The following is a 22,830-nucleotide window of genomic DNA, read 5'->3' as shown; positions in this document are numbered from 1 at the left end:
CATTATTAGTTTAATTCAATTATTGCATGAGTAGTTTCAAATTGAGTTTAAACAAATAAAGTTCAAATCTTTATATTATGTCTTGTTTAGATTCAATTGTTGGGAATGGTAGAATAGAAAATTCACATCAAATCATTGCTCTCACTATTGTTCCTTTTGGGTTTGATTAGTTGAATTTGTTTAAGTCTTGAGGTTTAAGAGTGGAACGAATCCTGACTCTCTGATATTACTTCATTATTGAGAGTAGGAATATTGATATAAACACGTATTTACGTAATTTGATTATTTGTGTTTACGCATAGATAGTTAGAATACGTAAAATCACTTTTATCACATTTAATTTCGGTATAAAAGGTAATAATTTGGCAATTAATAAAGGGTAAGTCGTGAACAATTGAATAGTGGCGTGTAGTTGATTTCCGACCTAAATTTACACATACGTCCTTAAGGTACTATGTAATCTTAAGGGTATAAATGGTAGTAAATTTTGAAATGACAAAGTAGTCCTTCTTAAAGGCTTTGAATAATTTATTTGAATATTTTATCAAGGGTATTTCATGGTAGAAAAAAGGCTGGTCCAATTTAAATGTACATGTTAATTATGGTGTACTCTACTAATTGAGATATAGACCCCTTTCCATAGAACCTTTTAGCCTAGACTTCCTAATGTTCAGTTACTATCTACTGTTAGCACATTTAAGAAAATCTGGGGATTAGACGCTTGGGAGATGTTGTTGTATTACTTGTATATGTGAGTGTCATTGTTTGTCTACTAAAAGCCTAGATGAGGTGATGCTGCATGCTCCCAATTTTTAATTCAACAAATTTGCATGGTGTTGGTGTTGTTTTGGTCACATCATATATTGTAAAGAAACCTACTATCTCTAGGTGTTTATCACTCTCATTTGTAGGAAGAGGTTGGTAATTTGGCTCAGGATACTCATTTGTTATTGACGACAGGAAGATAAGTATACTAAAATCTCGTGGTCGTGCGACAAAGTAAGAAATTCTTTCTATTGAAGATTTTTTGAGAAGTGCCAAAAATCTAGTATAAGGGGGGATCCATAAGGTTTCACAGAAGTACCTAAAAAGGTAAAACAAAATGGGTTAACACTACACCATTTCTGTTGAAAAAAGACACTTTTAGGTGTCGTATGGTGACCCGTTTTTTTTGCAGTCTGTTTTTTTTCTACCACACTTGACAAGTGTTTTTTTTTCATTTATTTTTAAAAAAAGGCCGAATCAGGGCCAAAAAATGCCCCTACAGTTCTGTATCATTAATAGCATCAGTAATAAACAGATACTTGTGCCTTTTGAAGTGTGTAGTAATAGACAAAGCCCAATCCTCATCTATCATCAAATGGCTAATAGAAACAATTTTATAGCCTACTTAGCATCTGAGCCTAATAGCAACAGTTAAAGGTTCCCATCAAGAAGTTACTCAGCTCCTACTAACAAACCATCGCAGCTTCTTTTAGTACTTTTACAAGCCACTAACACTACCATCGATTCTCATAACATATTCAAGTTGAGGATATTCCATCCATAGAAACTCAACCAAAACTCAAAACAGAAATCTCAACCAAAACATTTAGTCGTTAAATGGTACTAAGTTCCTAAAAAGTTCAGGATATCCATCCATAGAAACAAAACAGAAAATAGTGACACTCCTCCAATAGGTGAATCTTACTGCTGTCCAACTTCGAGCTTCTTTTTTTACCAAAGCCTATCAACTGCACTATCAGCATCTCCCTCGAACAAAATCAAAATCAATCGTTTCAGAAACAAACTCTTTCTCATTGTTTTAAAGGCCTCAGAAAAACAATTTCTTTAGCAGCATGCCAACATGACCATATGGAAACAAAAACAAAGTAAAAACAGGTCTGAAACTTTATTGTTACTAGTACTTTTTATTATGGTAAAGCAATTGGTAGACCAAACAAGGATGGAAAGAATTGAATGCAGCCCATTGGCAATTCATAATTAGCCACAGATTGTATTGTTCAACATATCAAAGAAACTACTTGAGATCGATCAGTACTACTACCACAACTTGATCAAGAAGAAAGTGTAAAAGAAGTACTCTTAGAAACCACAACACCCAAACCAAGATTTCCAAAGTTTCATGAACTTTGTCCTCCAAACACTATATATCCAGTTCAACATCAGAGACACTTATAAGGCACAAGCATCCTTTGACCTCTGATAAGATATGCCTATTTTTGTCTAGGCCTGGTGAAACTTTACTACTATACACATACATATACTACATTTCCCATTCAACAACTTCAATTGCGCTCAAATTCAGTAATACAAAATGAACTAGCCAAAACAAGTACCTATAAATTCTCCATGGCCTCCAATTTATAGACCAAAGTATAAAGAAGGAAAGTGAACTTAGAACAACGAAAAGCATCCCTGAAACAACACACACCAATAAAAGCTAACGCCCTTCTTCACTATCCATTTCCCTCTCCCTCCCCTTCTCTTCCCACTCACACCATATACATAAACACTTTCTCAGATAAATATCCAAACTTTATCAAACCCCAAGTCTTAAAACTAAAAAATCTCGCTGCCCAAACTCTAATTTCTTGAAACAAAAACTAAGTTCCCACAATTGTGCACTGTTTAGTACCAAATGTGAGGTATTTGTTAGTAGAATTGAGCTTAGAAAGTATGGTTTTTGCTGAGAAAGAAACCAACATTGCATAAATGAAGTCAATTGGAGTGGAAATTGAGTTGATTGGAGTGTAATTTGGGGTTTTTAGAGTGTAATTTGGAGAATTTGAGAACTATGGTTTGATTATCTTTGTGCGATGTCAACTGAAAGGACATAATACGAAAATCGCCGCACAGATTTATCATACATCCTCGTCAAGCAATGCACCTCTTTATCTACCACAACTAGAGATAATACACCTGAAAAACCTTCCGTACCATAAAAACTGTATGCTATTATATTCAACTTTAAAAAAAAAAAAAAAAAAAAAGCTAAACTAGAAGCAGTATATATACTTGGCCGAAAATCACACTTATCCTAAAATCAACACTTTTCTAAAGACAAGTCATACACACACACAAGAAATAAAGACAAGTCATACACACACAAACACAAGAAGTAAAGAAATGATAACACAGACAAATAGAATACCGTAGCTAAAGAAAACGAGTAAAATCCTTCGGCCATTTGACTGCTGTAGGAAGGTGTAGCTCCCCGAATGTTCTTTTCGATCCAAATAAGCGCTCAGTGCAGTCAATGACAAGGCATGCACAAACGTTGTAAATGTCCATTGGGGTATCCAAAGTTGCATCAAGAATGATATTTGCTCTTGTTGCCCTTCCCTTGGCAACAACTTCTCGATGCATGTTAATCAATTCACATAATTCCATCACTCTAGAAGAATCACCATGTGATTGTGAGCGTGTTGGATCCCTCGCCTACAAGCAATAAGTTAACAAAGATTTTCCGATTTAGTCTCCTTAAATCCTCTTTGCCTTTGGTAATTTTTAAATTATTAACTAGAAATAAAAAGGATTTCAGGGAATGAAAAGGCTTTTGGGGTGATCTAGTCTTGGTCTTATATGTACATGTAATTGTTTGTATCTGTTTTTATTACTTGTTTTCGTTAGCTCATCTTTGAATCAAGAAGCGCATCTTCAAGTGCCTCAAAATTTAGTTCTTTTGTCCAGGAGGCTTAAGTGTCAGACCCTTCGAAGACATAGACATTAAGTACTAGTCATGTTATTATAAGTTTTATCGAGGCACTAACTAGTATCTGTTATTGGGGATTGGGGATTGTTTCTTCTCATTATTCTGATCACTAGTTTAGGAAAAAGGATTTCCGAATACATGTCGATGTGTACACTCTAGGGGGCACTAGCTTGTGGTAAGTTCTAGAAGAGGTCTCCTACTTTATCCACCTTTGGAACACTGACTTGTTATTCAGAATTTTCATTGCTTAGTAAGTCGGCCTCTTGTTGATGTGTCTTCAAACATTTTGGCCTCTTTTTATATGAAGGAGAAGGTTCAGAGATACCTACTGCTTTGTATTTTTCTTGGTCGCTTTGAAGAGGAGGTTGATGTATGGATCATGAATGAAATAGGGTGTCGTACACTCGTAATGTCATAGGTTCTTGGACAAAACTATTTAAAGTCGGAAGACCTAATCGAGATATGTTGGAGTTATCCCTAACATGAGGAAGAAGAGAGAAATCAGTTGGTGTCTGCGTGGAAAAGGCTGAGTGTGCACGCGCTCAGATTGGCCTAAGCACAAAGCGCGCCCGCCCTCATGTTACTAGATTTTTGGTTCGAGGAAAAATCATAGGGCGCGCACACGCTTGATTTTGCCTTGACAATGGTGCGCCCGCGCTCATATCTAAATTCGCAGTTTTTATTTTGCTATAGTAACCGCGAGATTGCGGGTTACTATAAAAATAGAAACAAGGTTTTGGAAAACCTAACACAAGAAAAAGAAACCCAATTTTGAGAGCTATCAAAATTGAGAGATAACCTTTGTAGAGAGAAAAACCTGTAAAGAGAGAGGAGTGATCTAGTAAGGTGAGAGACTGAAAAGGAGTGATTGTAATCGTCCTTCCCACTTTATAAAATGATTAGCTCTTGTGGAAGTAGGCACTATTGGCCAAACCACGGTATATCTTTGTGTTTTGGTATGCTTTTACTTCTTTACATTATTATATGTTGTTAATAGTTTAGATAGTTGGGCATGTTAGGTTGGTTGTAGTGAATATTTAGAATTTGTCTGGAGAAGTAGTTGAGTTCATATTACAAGTTATCTATGTAGTGGGGATCGATTGGTATCGGTATTAACCCCAACAAGTGATATCGAAGCCAGGTTGGATTAACCTAGGGTGTTATCCAAATTTTGCTCGGAAGGTGTTTGACGAAACTCCTGAGAGAATTTTTAAGTTTAAATAACTTGTAGAGATGGACCATTCTATGAACACTTGCATGATTAGTCTGAATAGAGCAAACTACACTATTTAGAAAGCCAAGATGGAAGTTTTGCTATATTGTAAAGACTTAACACAACCTATTGAGAATGGGAGAGAAAAACCGGAAGTGATTCCTTTGGATGAGTGGAGCAAGCTTGACAGGAAAGCAATATGGTACATTAGACAGTGGATTGACGACAATGTCTTTCACCATGTATCCTAAGAGACCACTGTTTTTGGCTTGTGGAAGAAACTCAAAGACCTCTATGAGAGAAAGTCGATCGGAAACAAAGTGCTGCTCATTAAGAAGTTTGCCAACACGAAATACAAAGAAGGTTCTTCAATGTCTGAGCATCTTAATGAACTACATAATACCATCAATTAGTTGCATTTTATGAAGATTAATATGGGTGACGAAGTTGAGGCTTTGTTCCTATTAGCATCTCTACCCGAAAGTTGGGAGACGTTAGCAGTTTCTCTTAACGGAGCCGCTAAGGATGGAGTTATTTCCATGGAGATGGCTACCGGGGCATTGTTGAATGAGGAGACAATAAGGGGTTTAAGAACAGCTCCTCTCACTCAAAGATCCTTGTCACAGATAAGCGGGGGAGAGGTAAAAGTATAAAACCATCTCATTCTAGAGGTGATGACAGAAGTAAATCTAGGGGTGAAGCTAGAACTCCTAAGGCAGAGAGGCAATGTTACTATTGTGCCACCAAGGGTCACTTCAGGTATGAGTGCAGAACACTGAAGAAGGATGAGAAGAATAACTGTGTACATAAAGACATGGTACAGAGGAATGGAAATACAGGCAGAGATACTACCGCACTAGTTGACGATCTAGTGAGAATTGTGTCAGATTGTGGTGTGTGCTGTCTTAGTACCTCATGCCAGGATACAGAGTGGGTGATAGATACAGGAGCATCCTATCACGTCACACCGCACAGGGGATTTTTCACTACCTACAGCTGCAGTGAATTTGGTGAAGTAAAGATGGGTAACAGCGGCGTCTCGAAGATTGTAGGCATTGGTGATGTTCATGTAGAAACCAATGTCGGCTACACCTTGACACTCAAGGATATAAGACATGTCCCCGACATACGGCTAGGCCGAATTTCCACTGGGAAGTTAGATGATGATGGCTTTCAAAACTCGTTTGGTAACGGGGTATGGAAACTGAGCAAATGTTCCATTGTAGTAGCTAAAGGGAAGAAAACTTGTTTGCTTTACAAGACATAGGCTAGTTTGTGTAAAACATAGTTAAATCCGGCACAAGAAGAACCTTCCTCCAAACTATGACATAAGAGACTATGTCATATGGGAGATTGCTTTTGTCATTAGTGTTGTAAGTCGATTTCTGGCAAATCTGGGTAAGGAGCATTGGGAAGGTGTTAAGTGGATATTGAGATATCTCAAGGGCACTTCCAAATCGTGTTTGTGTTTTGGTGGAAGTAAGCCCTTACTTGAAGGCTACACTAATGCAGACATGGCAGGTGATGTTGACTCGATGACGCCTCTGGTTATCTGGTTATTTTGGTAGGGGGAGTAGTTTCTTGACAATCTAAGCTGCAAAAATGTGTTGCCCTCTCCACTACAGAAGCCGAGTATATTGCAGCCACTGAGTGTTGCAAAGAGATGTTATGGATGAAGAGGTTCTTCGATGAACTAGGGCTAAAGTAGAAACAGTTTGTAGTTCTATGTGACAGTCAAAGCGTCATCCATTTGAGCAAGAATCCGAGTTTTTACTCTAAATCCAAGGACATACATGTGCGTTATCATTGGATTAGAGAAGTACTCAAAGACAAGCATTTGTGCATTGAGAAGATCCATACCAACAAGAACGGTTCGGATATGATGACTAAAGTCTTACCGAAAGGTAACTTTGATGTTTGTTGTGTTATTGTCGGAATTGTAGCACACTCCTCCTGTTGATTTGGAAATTGCATGGAGATATCCCCCCTCACTGTTCAGGAGGGGGAGATTGTTGGAGTTATCCCTCACATGAGGAAGATGAGAGAAATCAGATGATGTCTGCGTGGAAAAGGCTGAGCGTGCCCGCCTTCATGTTACTGGATTTTTGGTTCGAGGAAAAATCATAGGGCGCGCACGCGCTCGATTTTTCTTTAACAAGGGCACGCCCGCACTCATGTACTCTAAATTCGAAGTTTCTATTTTGCTATAGTAACTGCGAGATTGCCGGTTACTATAAAAATAGAAACGAGGTTTTGGAAAACCTAACACAAGAAAAAGAAACCTAATTTTGAGAGCTATCAAAATTGAGAGATAACCTTTGCAGAGAGAAAAGCCTGTAAAGAGAGAGGAGTGATCTAGTAAGGTGAAAGACTGAAAAAGAGTGATTATAATCATCCTTCCCATTTTATAAAAAGATTAGCTCTCTTATGAGTCGATATATCAAACCTCTCTTATGAGTGGAGATAAGCAATATCTACAGTTGTATACACGTGACGATGTCATGTGATATATAATGGTATACATAGTACAAAATATCGGGATATGGCAAAATATCGACCTCTGATTTATGGATATGTATCGTGGATATATCCCCCTGTGTGGGGATATATTACATTTGGGCATCTGTAAATATCGTGGATATATCGAGATATATCGATAAATATCGACAAATATCCACAGACTATGTGTGGGTATTTCTGACTGCAAATATCGTGGATATATCGCGATATATCGATAAATATCCACAAATATCGACAAATATCGATAAATATCTATATTTTATTTGAATGTGGTCATTATAAAGGTTGAATTTGATCAGTCCTTACAAGTGTGAATAATGGAGAAGATTGCGATGGGTCGAGTTTTGACTGAGCTTGCTTTGGGATGAAATTTGCCTACATATCAAGATTTTGTGATGAACTTGAATCAAGTCGGACATTGTTCCCTCCTTTCCTCTGTCGGCTCAAGTCCCCGCCTTGATGAGAATAAATGAGCTTTTAGACGATTATTATTTATAAGCCGACCGATGCTACGACTTTTAACTAACACAACTACGTTGGCGTTCTTGCCGTTGCGTGCATGTGCCATGTTGTCACCTGGCTTACGGGCGAGGTGTTATGTTGTAACGATCTATCATGAGTCCTCGGAGGTTATCACCTCGTTCTAGACAAGGTGTTATGTTATAACAATCTTCCATGAGTTTTCTGATTCATGTTGGACACGTGCATAATATATATAAATATATTATTCCCTCACGATCATACTTTTAATATAAATTACTCTCTAATACTCAAAAATACACCTCGAAATTCCTACATATTACATTGACTTTTCATTCTTTAACAATGAATCTTGAATTTTTTTTTTCTACATATTACAATACTTGTTGCACTTGCACTGAGCTTGTTCAATCATATAGCTCATCTATTAGATCTTCTGTTGTAATTGAATCCATGATGAGAGCGTGAAGGCCTCAGAACCCCGATGTCCATAGATGCCTGCGCCTATATAGAGTCTATCCAACACTCTAACGCGTCTTGAGGAGACGACCAACACAACTCCAATCCACTTCATCAGTTGTCAATATGACGTGTTCAATTACATCACTTGCCAAAACTATGCTCCCACTAGTATCCTCCCCATCACTGCCATAAACCGCATCCATCATCTTGATCAGGCAATCTACAACATATTGTAGCCCTTTGGTTGAAGCCAGGATTTTACATCCTTCAATGGAGGTTGCTATTTGGGACAATAGGGGAAGCATAAATAAAACATAATAGAATGGTCTTGGTTTGTCCTCACCCTTGATGGAAAGAAGGTACTCGAGAAGATCCAGAGCCTTTAGCATGCAGGCAAAGGGTGATTCCGCCAAGTACTTCCCAACAAACAACACTGAATCAAGAAGATCCTCTCCTTTTCTATGATCATGATCCTTTGCCTCTTGCAAGAACTCTAGAACCTTACCCATCGTCTCGTTCGGACCATTGACCATCATTATTCCCATGTTTTTATCAATATAACTCTCATTGATTTTAGAGACGTTTTCTATTGAGACCGATTTCATCATCTTTTCTTATGATGATTCTTTCACGTATGAATCTTGATGCTGATCTTCTTGGCATTATAAGAACAACTAGCCCTAGCATTTCCAGAGAGATAAGAGATAAAAGAACGAAGATAACAATAAAACAGTCACTGAATACCAAAGACGCGTGGCATATTTAATTATTACAAAACTCAGGACGTGATATAGACCAACTAAGCAAAACCTAAACTACACGAGAGACGAAAAAAATCCTACAAAAATTTTGGCAGAGTTTCCTCTGTATTTTCGAAATTTCATAAATTTAAATCCTGTCATAACCTTCAAATCCAATAAAACTACACCCAACTACTAAAAGAAATACTGATTCGCAGAACCGGCTACTTAACCATCTCGACTAGTGCCAGTTAAGTCAAGTAACCAATCCTCGAATCAAAAAAATCCTATAAAAATTTCGGCAGAATTTCCTCTGTATTTTCAACATTTCATAAACTTAAATCCTGTCATAACTTGAAAATCCAATAAAACTACACCCACCTACTAAAAGATATACTGATTCGTAGAACCGGCTACTTAACCATCTCGACTAATGCCAGTTAAGTCAAGTAACCAACCCTCAAATCAAAAGAAAACAATTTATATACAAACAAATCCCAGAAACCCTAATATAGGTCTTATACAATACAAACTAACATACATACATCTCTACGTTATCATAACAACCTCAACAATATACATCACGTCCTCCACACTACTTATACATCAAAACCCATCTTCCAAAACAAAAGAGCACAAATATGATACAACTTCATCATAAAACAAATAAAATTGATCAAATACAATACCTTCTAGCCGCGATTAGGTCTCCCACTATTGTTCTCCATCTGCGTTCCTACACAGAACGCACCCCCATGCAAAAAACATATTACGAGGGGGTAAGCATAAAGCTGGTGTGAGTGATTTAGGGATAAGGCAGGTAGTTCCTCCCTCATAGGCATCGTAGTTCCTTATTCCCCTTAACAAAATAATCAAAGTATCATATACGCGATTATACAAAATAACTATATTTAACTTTTCTTTTACCTTTACCCAAGTTAGTTTTTCATAGGGTAGACACGCGCCCTGCACAAAGAGTTAGTAGGGTCTACCCTCTTGCAAATCACAATTCAATCAAGCGAATATAACTAACACTTAAGACATTCGTAACTTAACTATATCATCATATTTTATTTATAACATTGCGCACAAATATCCTTAGCCACGACCACGATAGTCACTTCTACACACTCATGTGATTGATACATATATCCGGGGAACGACAATGCCGGTGGATCGGAACATCGCCAAAGATTCCTGTGTACTTTCTCCTCGGTGTACCTAGAGCCCGTTCTCGATTCCACTTCAATAAAAGGTAGGTCGTTTCTAGGTCCTCATATTTGTCGAAATGTTGTATGCATCCCGTGCTTCCTTGGCAACGGCCTTGCATTTCTTGGCATACTCAATTACAGCAGCCAACTCCTCCTTCAAATTTTGGCGTTTTGCGCCAATGTCATCCTCTCCAACGCCTCGTCATTACTCTTCTTCCGACATTCCTCCGCCTCCCTCTTCTCCATCTCCCGGACAGCCCCGTAGATTCGCCAACTTCGTCCTTCACCTTCTCCATTTCGCCCACTCTCCAACTCAAACGATCATTGCTATCCGCTTCAACTTTTGATATCCCATCAACAGCTGCATAATAACACATAACATCTAAGTTCATATCGCTCATCAAAAAGTAAATCAACACCTCCACGAACATCAAAGCTTACCAAGCATTGAGCGGATCCATCGCTCTTAGATTCTGCCTTAAGCTCTTGGTGTCCATCTCCCTCTGTCCCCATCCAAGACTAAAACGCGTCCGGGGATACTGACTTTCATGATCGGGGCCACCTTGAAGCTGCGATCCGTTTTCTTCACAGAGCACTTTCGTCCCCGGACCGCTCATCAACGTAGACCAGGTGGCGATCCAGTTCGTCACCGAGAGACGGTGTTACGCTTCTTTCCGCCTCCCTTGGTAAAAGCGGCAGCCTTCCCCTTTCCAAAGAAGTGTCCATTCCAAAACCCGTTACGCATCCACTCCCTCCAAGACGGGCATCCTCAAGTTCAGTCCCAGCTTGACGTTTCTCCCGCTTTTCCCCGGTTAAAATGAAGTTTGAAGTTTGCCTGTCAATGCTATCGACCTTGGCAGCCTTCCTTCTTCCCATTTGAACTTCCAGAACAAACTCCACCTCCTCCAAAAGCAAGCGGAGACCCTCCCTCCTATTCCCCCGGGAGCGGGCCGGGAGTACCAGCCCATCCTCCTCTGGCGGGTCGCCCGAGCAGAAATCATAATCCTCGACAACTCCGCATCCCCTCCAGGCTGCTTCGACGACCTCACAAATTCCACTTCACTTTGATACATGCACCATGCAGAGGATCCCAAAAAAGTTTGTCTGCAAGTATGGCAAGTATCTGCCTGATGTTGTTGCCCTAAAAGATCCCAGTGATGCAGTTTGGCATGTTGAACTTAAAAATGTTGATGGTGATGTTTGGATCGAGTGGTGGCAAGAATTTATAGAGCATCATTCTATTTGTGCTGGGCACTTTCTCATTTTTAAGTATGATGGAAAATCTCAATTTTGTGTTCTGATATTTGATATGAGTGGTAATGAGATTCTCTACAATGCCGGAGAATCTAGAAAGCGCAAGGAAATTACTGACTATCCTTCTAGTAAGCATATATATCAAACTCCAATTTAGTTGTTTTTTACTTTTCACATGATGCTCTGGATATCCAATAATTACCATTACTGTGTTTGTTAAATGCAGGTGAAGATGATTCAATTGCCAAAAAATATTCACGTAAAGAAGCTTTGATGATGAAGAGACGACTGAAAAGTCAAGCAAAAGATGGATCTATTCAAATAGCTGGTTCATTCAAATCAAGCTATCCTTACTTCATAATTTACGTGCAGCCTTCCTATGTGAATGGTATCTACATGGTGAGCACCTTGGTTTATAGTTGTTTCCTTTAAGACTTTGTAACACACCTTCATTAAATCTTGTAAACTATGTGCCTTAATATAGCATACAAAATCATCAAAGAGCTGAGGAAAATTTGTTTATTACTTGCTTAGAGTAAATGGTAACTTAACAAGGTGCCAAAGCTGAAATCAGTTGGCAATAACTTAAACGTGACCTCTAACAAGCCGAAGTTTGAATACCATGTCAAACCACAATGTAATAGAATTGGTGAACACGTACAAGGTGTAAATGACTAAATGGGCGTTTTATTTTCCTTTTTCGTTTTGCAGCCAATACCCAAAAAATTCTCCAAGAATTACTTGCCAGAGGGGTTAGACAGTTTAACTATTCAGGCTTCAAGTGAGAGAAGGAAATGGCAAGTTGGAGAAAGAGTAGCTCGCGTGGGAGAGGGTAGGAGTAGCCTTTTTTTTTTCTTTGTCGGTTTGTAATCACCAGCCTTCTTCTTCTTCTTCTTCTTCTTCTTCTTCTTCTTCTTCTTCTTCTTCTTCTTCTTCAGTTTGCAATCACCTAATTCTCTCTGAAAATATCGTATAAATCACACATATCGTGAAAATATCGCGAAATGTCAACAAAAATTGTCGATATTTACACTGGTTTTTATCCAAATTGATATCACGATATTTATTTACCCTTCTCTGAAATCTCGATATATATCGAGATATATCGCGATATTTTGTACTATCTATATATATATATATAAAAGCTCGCGCACATTCTCTCTCCTCACCATATCGCTCCATTTTGCACTTCAAACAATATGATTGGCTCCTAAAAAATTGGATGGAATAATAATTAGTACCACCTCCCTAGATTTGTTTAAATCTCCCTAATCTATTTTTAATTTTCTATAGACTACAAATAGATTTAAAGAGATTTAAAGAATTGAAGGACAATAGACTCTACAGGGTTCTAGACTCTCAATGCGCACTAAATCTAGGGAAATCGTATTGTTCTATATTGAAGGAGGACCAGTTTTATCCTTTGTTAGTGGTGTTTGGGTTGACCCCCATTTACAAAGGGAAGGCTGAAGCCGTGGATTTCCAAGATATACTTCCATTGAAGGAGGTATCGCCTTATTCATTCAAATAGGTTTTCTTTATCTATTTTCTTTTTTCTTATTAATATCACGGGCCCTCTTGACCTCGTAGTCAAATACTTACTATTCTCCGCATTTTCTTGCTCTTTCTTGCGATAAGCGGTAAAGAGCACTTTATTTCTTTTATTATCTATAATATTCGAGGTTGATAAGTCTGGCATTGTTAATCTAACATGGATGAAGGTTCCAAGGACCTTTCAGCTTGGGGTTCGGATAAGAGATGGTTTAGTTTACAAGTTTACGGGTTTTAAGGAGCAGGTGTATGCTTCATCTCTTTGTTGTTGTTCTTGGCATAAATCATTGTGCTCATTTATGAGGTGTAAATTTGTCTACGCATTGAGCGCCTTTAGTTGATGTTTCTGCTATCAGGTTTATTACATTGGTAAGCAGTTGTACAAATTTCCTAATATCTATAATTTCTGCTTACCTTTTTTTACGTAGGGCGTCACTAGCTTGACAACTTTTTTCCAAAAAGAATTTTGGAAAAACATCGAGGAGAAAACAACTGTCTATTAGTGGTCACAACTATTATTCGTGATGCTTTGTATTGGGCTCCAAATATTTTGTTAGCTTTTCCTTTGTAGGGTAACTCATATATTTTATCACAGGTTTAAGATTAAAAGGATGTCATGCTTATGCTCTTTCTATTGCCAATGTGAACATACCGTTACTATATCCATTATGAAGGGTTTTTGCTAATCTATATATTTTGAACCTCATCTTCAACATTGTAGAGTGGTTAATTTGAACCTTTCTATTGGTATAATGAATAGTATATTTGATCTTTTATGGTCGTGCTAGAACACTGAAACATTCTGGCAAGGTCCCAGCTGCCAGGCAGGCTGAGAAACAGTGTTTACTGTTTTTGTTGTTTCTAAATATTATAGGAAACAACAGAATGTAAGGGAAAAAGCTTACTATTACTGAATGTAAGGGAAACAGCCCAAACTGGAGGATACATTCATGGCCTAGAAGTTCGACTAATTTTCTTTGATTAAATCCTACTTTCATATCCAGTCATTAATTCTTCAGTGCCTTACATATTTTATTATTTACAGTGTGAACGTTTAAATTTGTTAAATTTGATGGTTGTTTAATTTTGGACGCATATATATAGTAATGTTAGGTATAAAGTACTATCACTTAAGTTTAGGTAATGGTCTTACCATTTGTTTTGCCCCATTGAGATGTAAAGCTAGGTGGTCAGTATGACACCTTTAAAGGACTAAGTTTCAAGATTATGTGTTTAATTGTAATTACGTAATGATTTAACTTTATATATTTGTATCTTGGAGTTGTGTTTAATTGTAATTTCTTAATGATTTAACTTTATATATTTCTATCTTGGAGTTGTAACTACTCTTACCTTTAATTTGTACCTTGCTAAGGAATTGAAGCAATAGTTACAGGTGTGACAAAAAAGGATAAGTTGGCTATGGGTGAAAACAAGGTTTAATGACTTCTTTATGCAGTTGTGTATGCACCGAAACACCATAGATATCCATATGGTTAATTGTCTCTTCTTCAATCTGCTTTTTCTATTTTTGATGAATTGACCATTTTGAGACCCATCATCTTATTGCTGGGAGACTACTTGGTGTATAATTAAGAAGGGTTTCAAAAGCTCATTTTAAAAGGGTCTATAGGATGATTTACTAAAGTTTTTTAGGTTTCAGTCTTTTTGGGTTCTTTGTGAACAAATTGTCGGTGTGGCTTACCATAGAATGGATAGCAAGGAATTGAAGGATCCAATGGTTTACACACATGCAATCCCATTCTTAGTTTAAAGAATGAGACCACCTAAGAACATGTGTTTTATAGTTGCTTGAATAGATTGCTTTGATGGGTAGTCAGAGCATGGCGTTAGCAATCATTTTTTTTTATCTAGAAATGTTTCAAAATTTTGGTTTCTTCTATCCTCACATTGCAAATCAATTGGTGATGCCCCAATGCCCATTTTGATCATTATAACAAGTGATTTTTTTTTTTGTTCAGTTTATCTGCATTAAACTAATTTACTTATCGCGGTTTCCCATGTAACTATATATATCCTAATGCATTATGACCACAACTTAGTCCATTAAGTATAACATTCTAATGCATTATGATCCAATGGTTTAGGAACGATGAATTGGTTAGTCGATATTGATTGTATAGTATGTTATGGTTGAAACAAGTATTTGTATATAGGAATATTTAACTTAGGGTCCTCGCAACTTAATCAGATTTAGACTCTTTAAAAGTTGTAGTTTGCTGCTGAAAATGTAATAGACTAGCTTGACTTTTTTTGAAGCTTGAATAAGTTATTTTAATTAGCAATGTGTAGAATTGGAGTCAGTAGCTTACACTGAGTCTTGGTGAGTAATTTGACAACTATACTAAAAGTTTGAAATCTGTGTAGTTAACAATTTTTGAAAGAGTTAAAACTATAGGATCCTACGAATGTTCCATTTGAGCTGTTCAATACGCATGCAATCCAAACCAAAAAAAAAAAATCATTCAAAGGCACTTTGGTGTAGGCAAATACAAAGTAATATCTTGATTTTTATTGCAAAACCATTACATTTTGATCAATGTTATTGAGAGTTGCATTGAAATATCTTGCAAGCTATTGAGAATGATATTTACTTGGATCTTAAACTGGGAAAGTAATTTAACTACATGGAGTATAATTTAGAAAATTTTCATTTGGATTTGGCTTTGGTTTTGTAGATTCTCAAGATTTTTATAATCAATGTGATCCGGGTATATAATAAACACCAATGATGATATGAAATAATGTATTTTCATCACAATGTTTTCATTAAAAAAGACAAGTATATGTTAAGAAATCTAAAAACTATAAAATTGCCACTAAAATGTTGACATCACAATGTATTGAGAACTTTCAGTAAATATTATTATCTGATATTGAGTTCGAACTCTAAGGTGCATAATTATGTTGTGTATCCATATGATAATGTGTTAGGTTGTCTATTGCAGGTTGAGTTGTATAAGAGATTAATATGAGAAGCTGGATAACCATGAGAAAGACAGATTATTCGTGAGAAGGTCGAGCTGTATAGTAGGTAGAGTTATATTTATTTTTCAATCAATAGCTTAATCCTTTAGTTAAAATGTTAATAGATGATCTTCTCGGTTAGAAGCTAACTGATTTACTCTCTACGTTGAATGGTTAGCTGATTTTCTCTGTGTTCACAATGAAGACATTGACAAGTGGTGCACCATCAACCTCACGGATGACAAAAGCTAACAAAATAATAGGTATTTGAGTCTGAGACTTCTTACTTAGGTGAAGCATTAATTTTGGTTAAATTTAAGATTTTTTGGGGTCAATTGGTTTGTAATCGACAAAGAATTACCCAATACTAGATTTAGCAGTTACTGAGAAGATGATTACTGGTTTTTGGATTAATGGAAAACCTAATAGATTTACACCCTTGCTTTTCTTTCTCTTTTCTTTTGGATTGATTATGGGACATTGATTTTTGCAAACGGATTGTTAGATTAGGTGTCTCACTGCCTCAAAAACATAAACTGCTTTCGTATGCATTAGAAGGTTAAGGTTAGAATTTGGATTCATGGAAAACCTAGATTTACACCCTTGCTTTTCTTTCTCTTTTCTTTTGGATTGATTATGATAATGGGACATTGATTTTTGCAAGGGGATTGTTAGATTAGGTGTCTCAACGCCTCGAAAACATAAACTGATTTCATTGTATGCATCGAAAGGTTAAGGTTAGATTTTGGATTCCTATCTATAAAAAAAAAATTAATAACACCAATTGTCAGAAGCTTTTGTTGTGAACATGACGTGGGCACAATGCTTGGTCTCAACGTATAGTTATGTTTTTTTTTTCTCTTAATATTGCAAAAAAGCTAAGATGATAAAATCCCAACCCAGTTCTTGGCATGTAATTAAGTAATAGAATGGAAGTGAATTGAACTTCATATTAACTTCGAAGCTATTTAATTATACTCATGGTTTGAATTGATTTTCTTCTTTGCATTAACATGTAGCAAATAGGATTATTTCCACTCTGTTTGTTGTTATTATTTTCTTCCCTCATGTAACGATAAACAAAAAACAATTGACTTAATTGGTAATGGATATTTCATAGTTGTTTCTAACTGTGAGTAATCGATTTCTTCCAAATAATTTTTCATTTCACGTCTACGAGTATATCTAAGATTATGTCCGGCGTTGGAATACATCTATATTGTAGGTGATTATGCAGGATCTTATTTGGGTTTTATGGTGATAGTTTTAGCGTTGGGCTTTTAGATTCCGTGACCTCAAAATCTTAAACTGGAATGCGTCTAGAATTCTATTTTCATTTGTTAATGTAACTTCTATTTCTCATCAAAATAGTATTATATTATCTGACTTCAATTTACTATGTAAGATGCTTGCAAGTCAGTAATGGATAGTTGAATGCTTAGCATTTTTTGGAGCTCTTAGACGTTACAGTAGCTTTGGTTATCCCTCCTAATAATTGATAATATAGATTTTTGCTTTCTATGAAAGTTTGATTTTTTTTTTTTTTTTTTAGTCATATTAATGGCTATTTTTTTATGTGATCAGATGGTTTTAATTGTGAGTTTGACTGTTTGAGAATTTGTCTCATAAAATGGTTCCATTAGTTTTGATCAAGCACTATGTTACCTATGATATGGATGTCGGTCAGTATATATAACAGTGTCAAATGTGATAATCTGTTTACTCTTGCATTATAAATTTAGTTGTTATTGACCAATTTAAAATGTCTAATATTGCTTTCATCAATAATTTCAGCAACTATAGAAGCTTAAAGAAGAACCAAAGGCAATGCTTATCATAATGCGTAGAGGCTTTAGAAATGTTGTAACGATGATTTGAATCAAAACCCTTTCAAATAGCGACAAGCAAAGTGAGTCTCCTGCCAAAAATATTATGGTTGTCTATATGCAGTTAAAACTACATACTACTAAATATATTTATTTGCATTCGGCAATATATTAGATATTCCATTCAAGGTTTAGGCTAGACACATTGGTACTTTTAACTGTTATGCAACATCTATCAATTATCTATGAACAAGAAGAATAAGGATTTGAAAATTTACTTTGGGGTTTAATAGAATAAGGGAGAGATGTTCGCCATGAAATTAAAAAACCAAAAAATAAAATAAAAATCAACATTCATTCTCTTCGATAAAAACCCAACGAGAACCATACCCTAAATCAATCAACAAAAAAGGGACCGGAAAAGGAGAGAAACCAAAGAGAGAAAGAAAGAGATAATGGAGCAAGAAGTGACTGAATTCAAACAAAGAGTGACTACATTTGGTATAACCATATAAGTGCTTATTATAAGCTCTAATAATTATATTACTAATCTGCAGATGATGGATTAAAGCTTAGGAGCTGGGAAAACAAACCGATGGTTGGGGCTTTTGCAATAAATAACCGAAAGAAACAAAAAAGAACACAAAGGCAAAACCAAGTATTTTTAGTAAGGATTTTTGTAGGATTGGTTTTAAGAATCCTAAGATAGATTATGTTATAATCCCTAATCCTAAAAGAGTTTGTTGGTATTTCATTTCCATCTCTTTTAGTTAACAAGGTAATTATAATCCCTAATCCTAAAAGAGTTTGTTGGTATTTAATTTCCATCTCTTTTAGTTAACAAGGTAATCTAATGTGAATTTCTTTTTATCCTTACTCTTTTTTTCCAAGGATATGTAGAAGGTCATGTTATTGGATGTTATATTAGTTTGTTTGATTGAGATTTGTACGTGCCGAAGTGACATATAAGGAACAGAGATTCGCGTTTGTTGCTGACCAAAAGAAAGAATCAAGAAAAGTTGTACCAGGTATGTTATTGTTTAACATAATAAATTTAATTTGATGAATGTAGGTAGACTACTACATTGCTTAATATGTTTGAGTATATTATTTTTCGCTCAATGTTCCTTGAGCTATTCTACTCCAATAGAATAGAGTATTGTTTTTTGTGTTTGAATTGTAATGGTAAATGTAGTAGGCAGTAGGCACACATTGGGTGAGATGGTTCTATGGTGGATCTCTCAAGCAAAGGATGTAAATTATTTTAAGGATGTAAATTATTTTAACAACTTTCGTTCATACAAACTCAAAATTTTAATTGATATTAAGAATTTATTCAGCGATAAATATATTAGGAACATCATACAACTAACTGTATGTGAGATTAACAAATAACAAATCATATTAAACTGTGACCATATGTGGGTCAAATCAGTTCTTTCGGTGGAGGGAGACAAAAACATAAGTTGGAGAAGACATTAAGGATGGAGATGATGGACGGGGGTCAAGATTGCAATGAAGAAACTCAAATGTGTATTAATAGACCATACCTTCAGGAGGGGGACATGTGGAAGTGGTGACATGGACACATGGCGACCTGGCCCATCTAAAACTAAACTTGGATATGAAGTTTTAGTGGCGAAACAAAACCTTTTCTTTTCAATATGTTGTTTATTTTATTCAGTATTTCTATATGTTTTTGCTGCTGATATCAAGTTTGTATTGGCAAGAACATCTAGAGGACTATTTCACGTTAAGTGTCTTATAGTCCTGACTCCTGTGTCAACTATTTGTTTGAAAAAAATCTTAAGAGATGTCTAAAGATGGGTTTCAATTTTGACTTCGTAACTGCATAAGACAAAGTTATTGGGTGAGATTTTATTTTTCTTTTTAGATATTCCAACACCACTTTGTGTAGACAATTAGGTTCTTTAATTGCATAACCAAGTGCCAGCATTCATTTTTCTCTTTAATAGATCTTTGAATAGGAACTTAGTGGTGGAAGTTTGAGCACAACAGATTTATGCTATAGATTGTAATGTGTCCAGTTCCACATACATTTAGTAAGAAAGAATTTCATTTCTTAGGATGATCCATAGATAAGATAAAAAGAATAGTAAAGTAAAATAAGAACACATTGGTTGCATGGAAATCCAGTGTTAAAACCATCACTAATGAGGTTGATGGTATGTACTTCATAGCCAATATCAAGCACTCATCACAATGTTGGATGGATATCATTCATAGCCGTGAAAGATACCTATCAGTTGTTTGAAAGCTTAATTTATTGTAGTCTTTGTGTGACCAATATTTCTTAAAAAAAATAGGATATATAGTTGTATGAGGTTTAATAGCTTGAACTAAACTATATATGGAGAGAGACCGAAGTGGAGGAACTGTGGCTAAAGATGGTTAGTCCAAGTTCTATCATGTTCAACATTCATTTTGTAGGAGTGTAAATTTACTCAAGTGTTTTACGCTAACCTATGTTTTATGTTTCACATTTGGTTTTTAAAATAGTATGTTGTTTCCTAATACTTCAATGTGTAGCTCAACTTCATTAACTTTCGCAACACTTCAACCTACCTACAAGAAGACTAACCAACCTAGCAAAAAAAGATACAAGAAGACTAAACCAAAGTATCGTGGACAGCGTAGCACATCAGACTTGATAAAGACACATACTCATACTTAAAGGTTGGCATCCAATTCTTAATAAGTTGTTAGTTTCTCTTTATTCCTTTGACTTTACTTAATTTCTCTCAAAAGGCATGCATGAAATAACAAAGTTGTAAAGGTAGTCTCGGGAGAGTATCGGGTGTTATATTTATTCAAATTTGGAAAAGAGTTATTAATATAAGAGTTATGCCGAGAAGTTTTTTGATATCTTAACTTATTTGTATGTAGATGTAAGCTTTCTTCATAGTTGTAATGACATTTTAAAGGACGGTCTTTGCTTGAATTGTATTCGTTTGTGCAAGTTCGTTGTAGTTGCTAAGGTTGTGGTATCGTTAAAGCAACATTCTGCCTTTATTTGTATTTTAACTTGGTGTATCGGTTTTAGGATTAATAACCTCATAATATCTCAAATCTATTTTCAGGTATAAGTGATTGTTTGTTAAATTGAATTCAACCATTTTCAAAATGTAACACATGATGACTACCTCATACTAAGTTTGGGACAACCTGTTGATTGGGATGGATTGCCAAGTTGATGAATATGAAGGTAGGCGAGGCAAAGAACATAGCACCTCGGTATAGCCCTAACTCTCGGGCACCATCCTCAACCGAATCACGGAGTTGGTTTTAGGGGTTAGCGCAGGCGGGAACAAGTCAATGCAGGAGTGTCCACCGAAGTTAGCAATCAACACGAGGACATGGAGTATAAGAGCTGCAAGTCAGATAGATACAAGGATGGTGTAGTGGCTTGATCTGACTCCTCAAACGCCAATTACCTTAATGATTCTATTGATATGTCATTGTAGTTCTTTGCTAGACTTCCCAAGTGGCGATGAGATGAGCTTTTTCCAAGGGCATATTAACAATTACTCATCATTGTTTCCAAGCAGCTTGATGATGTGGTTTGTTAAGCTCATTGTTGTTAAGCTATTTAAATTCCTTTTTCTGTATCATACTAAACTTTGGGCGTGGGAAATGTGGTTTGTTAAGCTCATTGTTGTAGCTGGGAGTTCCTTACCTTTTTTGTTGGGAATCAAGGATCTTTTGTTCACTCGGCCCTTTTAAAGTGGGATTTAAAGTGGCATTATGTTTGGGCTGACAAACCAAAATGGAATGAAAAATAGAGAGTAATTTATAGTATCAGCATTACCTTATTTGCATTATAAGAAATACATTTGTCATCTCTATCGTAGGTTTCATTCATTTCTTTATCCAGTAGCACAGACAACTCAAACAAAACCATATATATTAAAAAAAAAAAATCGAAAAATTAAAAAGAGAAATAATAGCCAAACAAAAAAATATGGACACATTGAATATTTCTATAAATTTGTGTTTTCATCAAAATTTGAATCATTACAATATTCTATATTCTATAGTTAAAACTTTTTGGTACATAATAATTCAAAAATTAAATTTATAAGATATTGAAAAAAAAATCAAATCAATTATATGAAAACGTCATACTGAAGCGGGGGAGTTTCTTTTTAATTTTAAGTGCTTTCGCTTTGATCGACCCTTATATACCCCTGCAATATTAATATTTTTTTTTCTACTTTATTCAATTTTGTGGCATTCATAGTTGCTATGAAAAGAAGTGAAAGGTGGATTGTGTATGGTGAACAAAAGACTGTAGTTATTATATTCCCCCAAAGGTGCTCTTCTTTCTTCAGTACCATATTTCTTTATTGCTTCTCCTGTAGATGCATGGTTTAATTCATAAATTTTTATCTACGAAATTCATGTTAAAATCTAATGGATGGGAAATTATATACAAATGATTGTGTACCTTCTATGATAATATCGGATTGCCAAACATCAAAAGCTTTTGGTTCACCTATACATGTCCAATGGTAGTATTGCTTCCCATATTAAAGGTAAAGAGCCATACAAAATTATGTCTATATTGTATATAATATCCCGAAGTTATGGGTAGATCAGTGAGAGTACTTTCTTCGTTTATACTGAGCTTAATTATTTAGTAGTTAACAGCTATATTGCTTATCATTAGCAACTGTTATAGTGTGGATGGACTCAAGAGCTTCCTCTCTTAAAGCATAAATGTCTTGCATAATTCTTTATTGCTTATCATTTTTCTTATTGTTTGAAGTCTAGAACGAAATCTGGCAAATAATTGGCGTTGGGAATTTTGATCAATTAATTTACTATATGAGTTTAAATATAGTTTGAA

General features: G+C 35.7%; 1 protein-coding gene across 1 annotated transcript; it reads left to right on the top strand.

Annotated features, from left to right (window-relative positions):
• Positions 1–11,333: 11,333 nt before the first annotated feature.
• LOC147493056 (putative B3 domain-containing protein Os03g0621600) lies at positions 11,334–12,527 on the top strand. The gene is made up of 3 exons (XM_086568742.1): positions 11,334–11,723; positions 11,822–11,994; positions 12,307–12,527. The coding sequence occupies exons 1-3, from the start codon at positions 11,420–11,422 to the stop codon at positions 12,463–12,465; spliced, it is 636 nt and encodes a 211-aa protein (XP_086424868.1). The 5' UTR covers positions 11,334–11,419; the 3' UTR covers positions 12,466–12,527.
• The last annotated feature ends 10,303 nt before the right edge of the window (positions 12,528–22,830 follow it).

This window comes from Coptis chinensis, chromosome 6 (genome assembly GCF_015680905.1).
Source record: "Coptis chinensis isolate HL-2020 chromosome 6, ASM1568090v1, whole genome shotgun sequence".
In the NCBI taxonomy this organism is placed as follows: domain Eukaryota; kingdom Viridiplantae; phylum Streptophyta; class Magnoliopsida; order Ranunculales; family Ranunculaceae; genus Coptis; species Coptis chinensis.
Note: the sequence above shows the minus strand (reverse complement) of the source record. Positions and strands in the feature narration are given on the sequence as shown.

What these genes read in the sequence shown, in the direction of transcription:
- LOC147493056 (XM_086568742.1), top strand. Translation starts at nt 11,420, where the DNA reads ATGCAGAGGATCCCAAAAAAGTTTGTCTGCAAGTATGGCAAGTATCTG. An exon ending in AATTACTGACTATCCTTCTA is followed by an intron (nt 11,724 to 11,821) that starts GTAAGCATATAT and finishes TGTTAAATGCAG; the next exon opens with GTGAAGATGATTCAATTGCC. An exon ending in ATGTGAATGGTATCTACATG is followed by an intron (nt 11,995 to 12,306) that starts GTGAGCACCTTG and finishes TTCGTTTTGCAG; the next exon opens with CCAATACCCAAAAAATTCTC.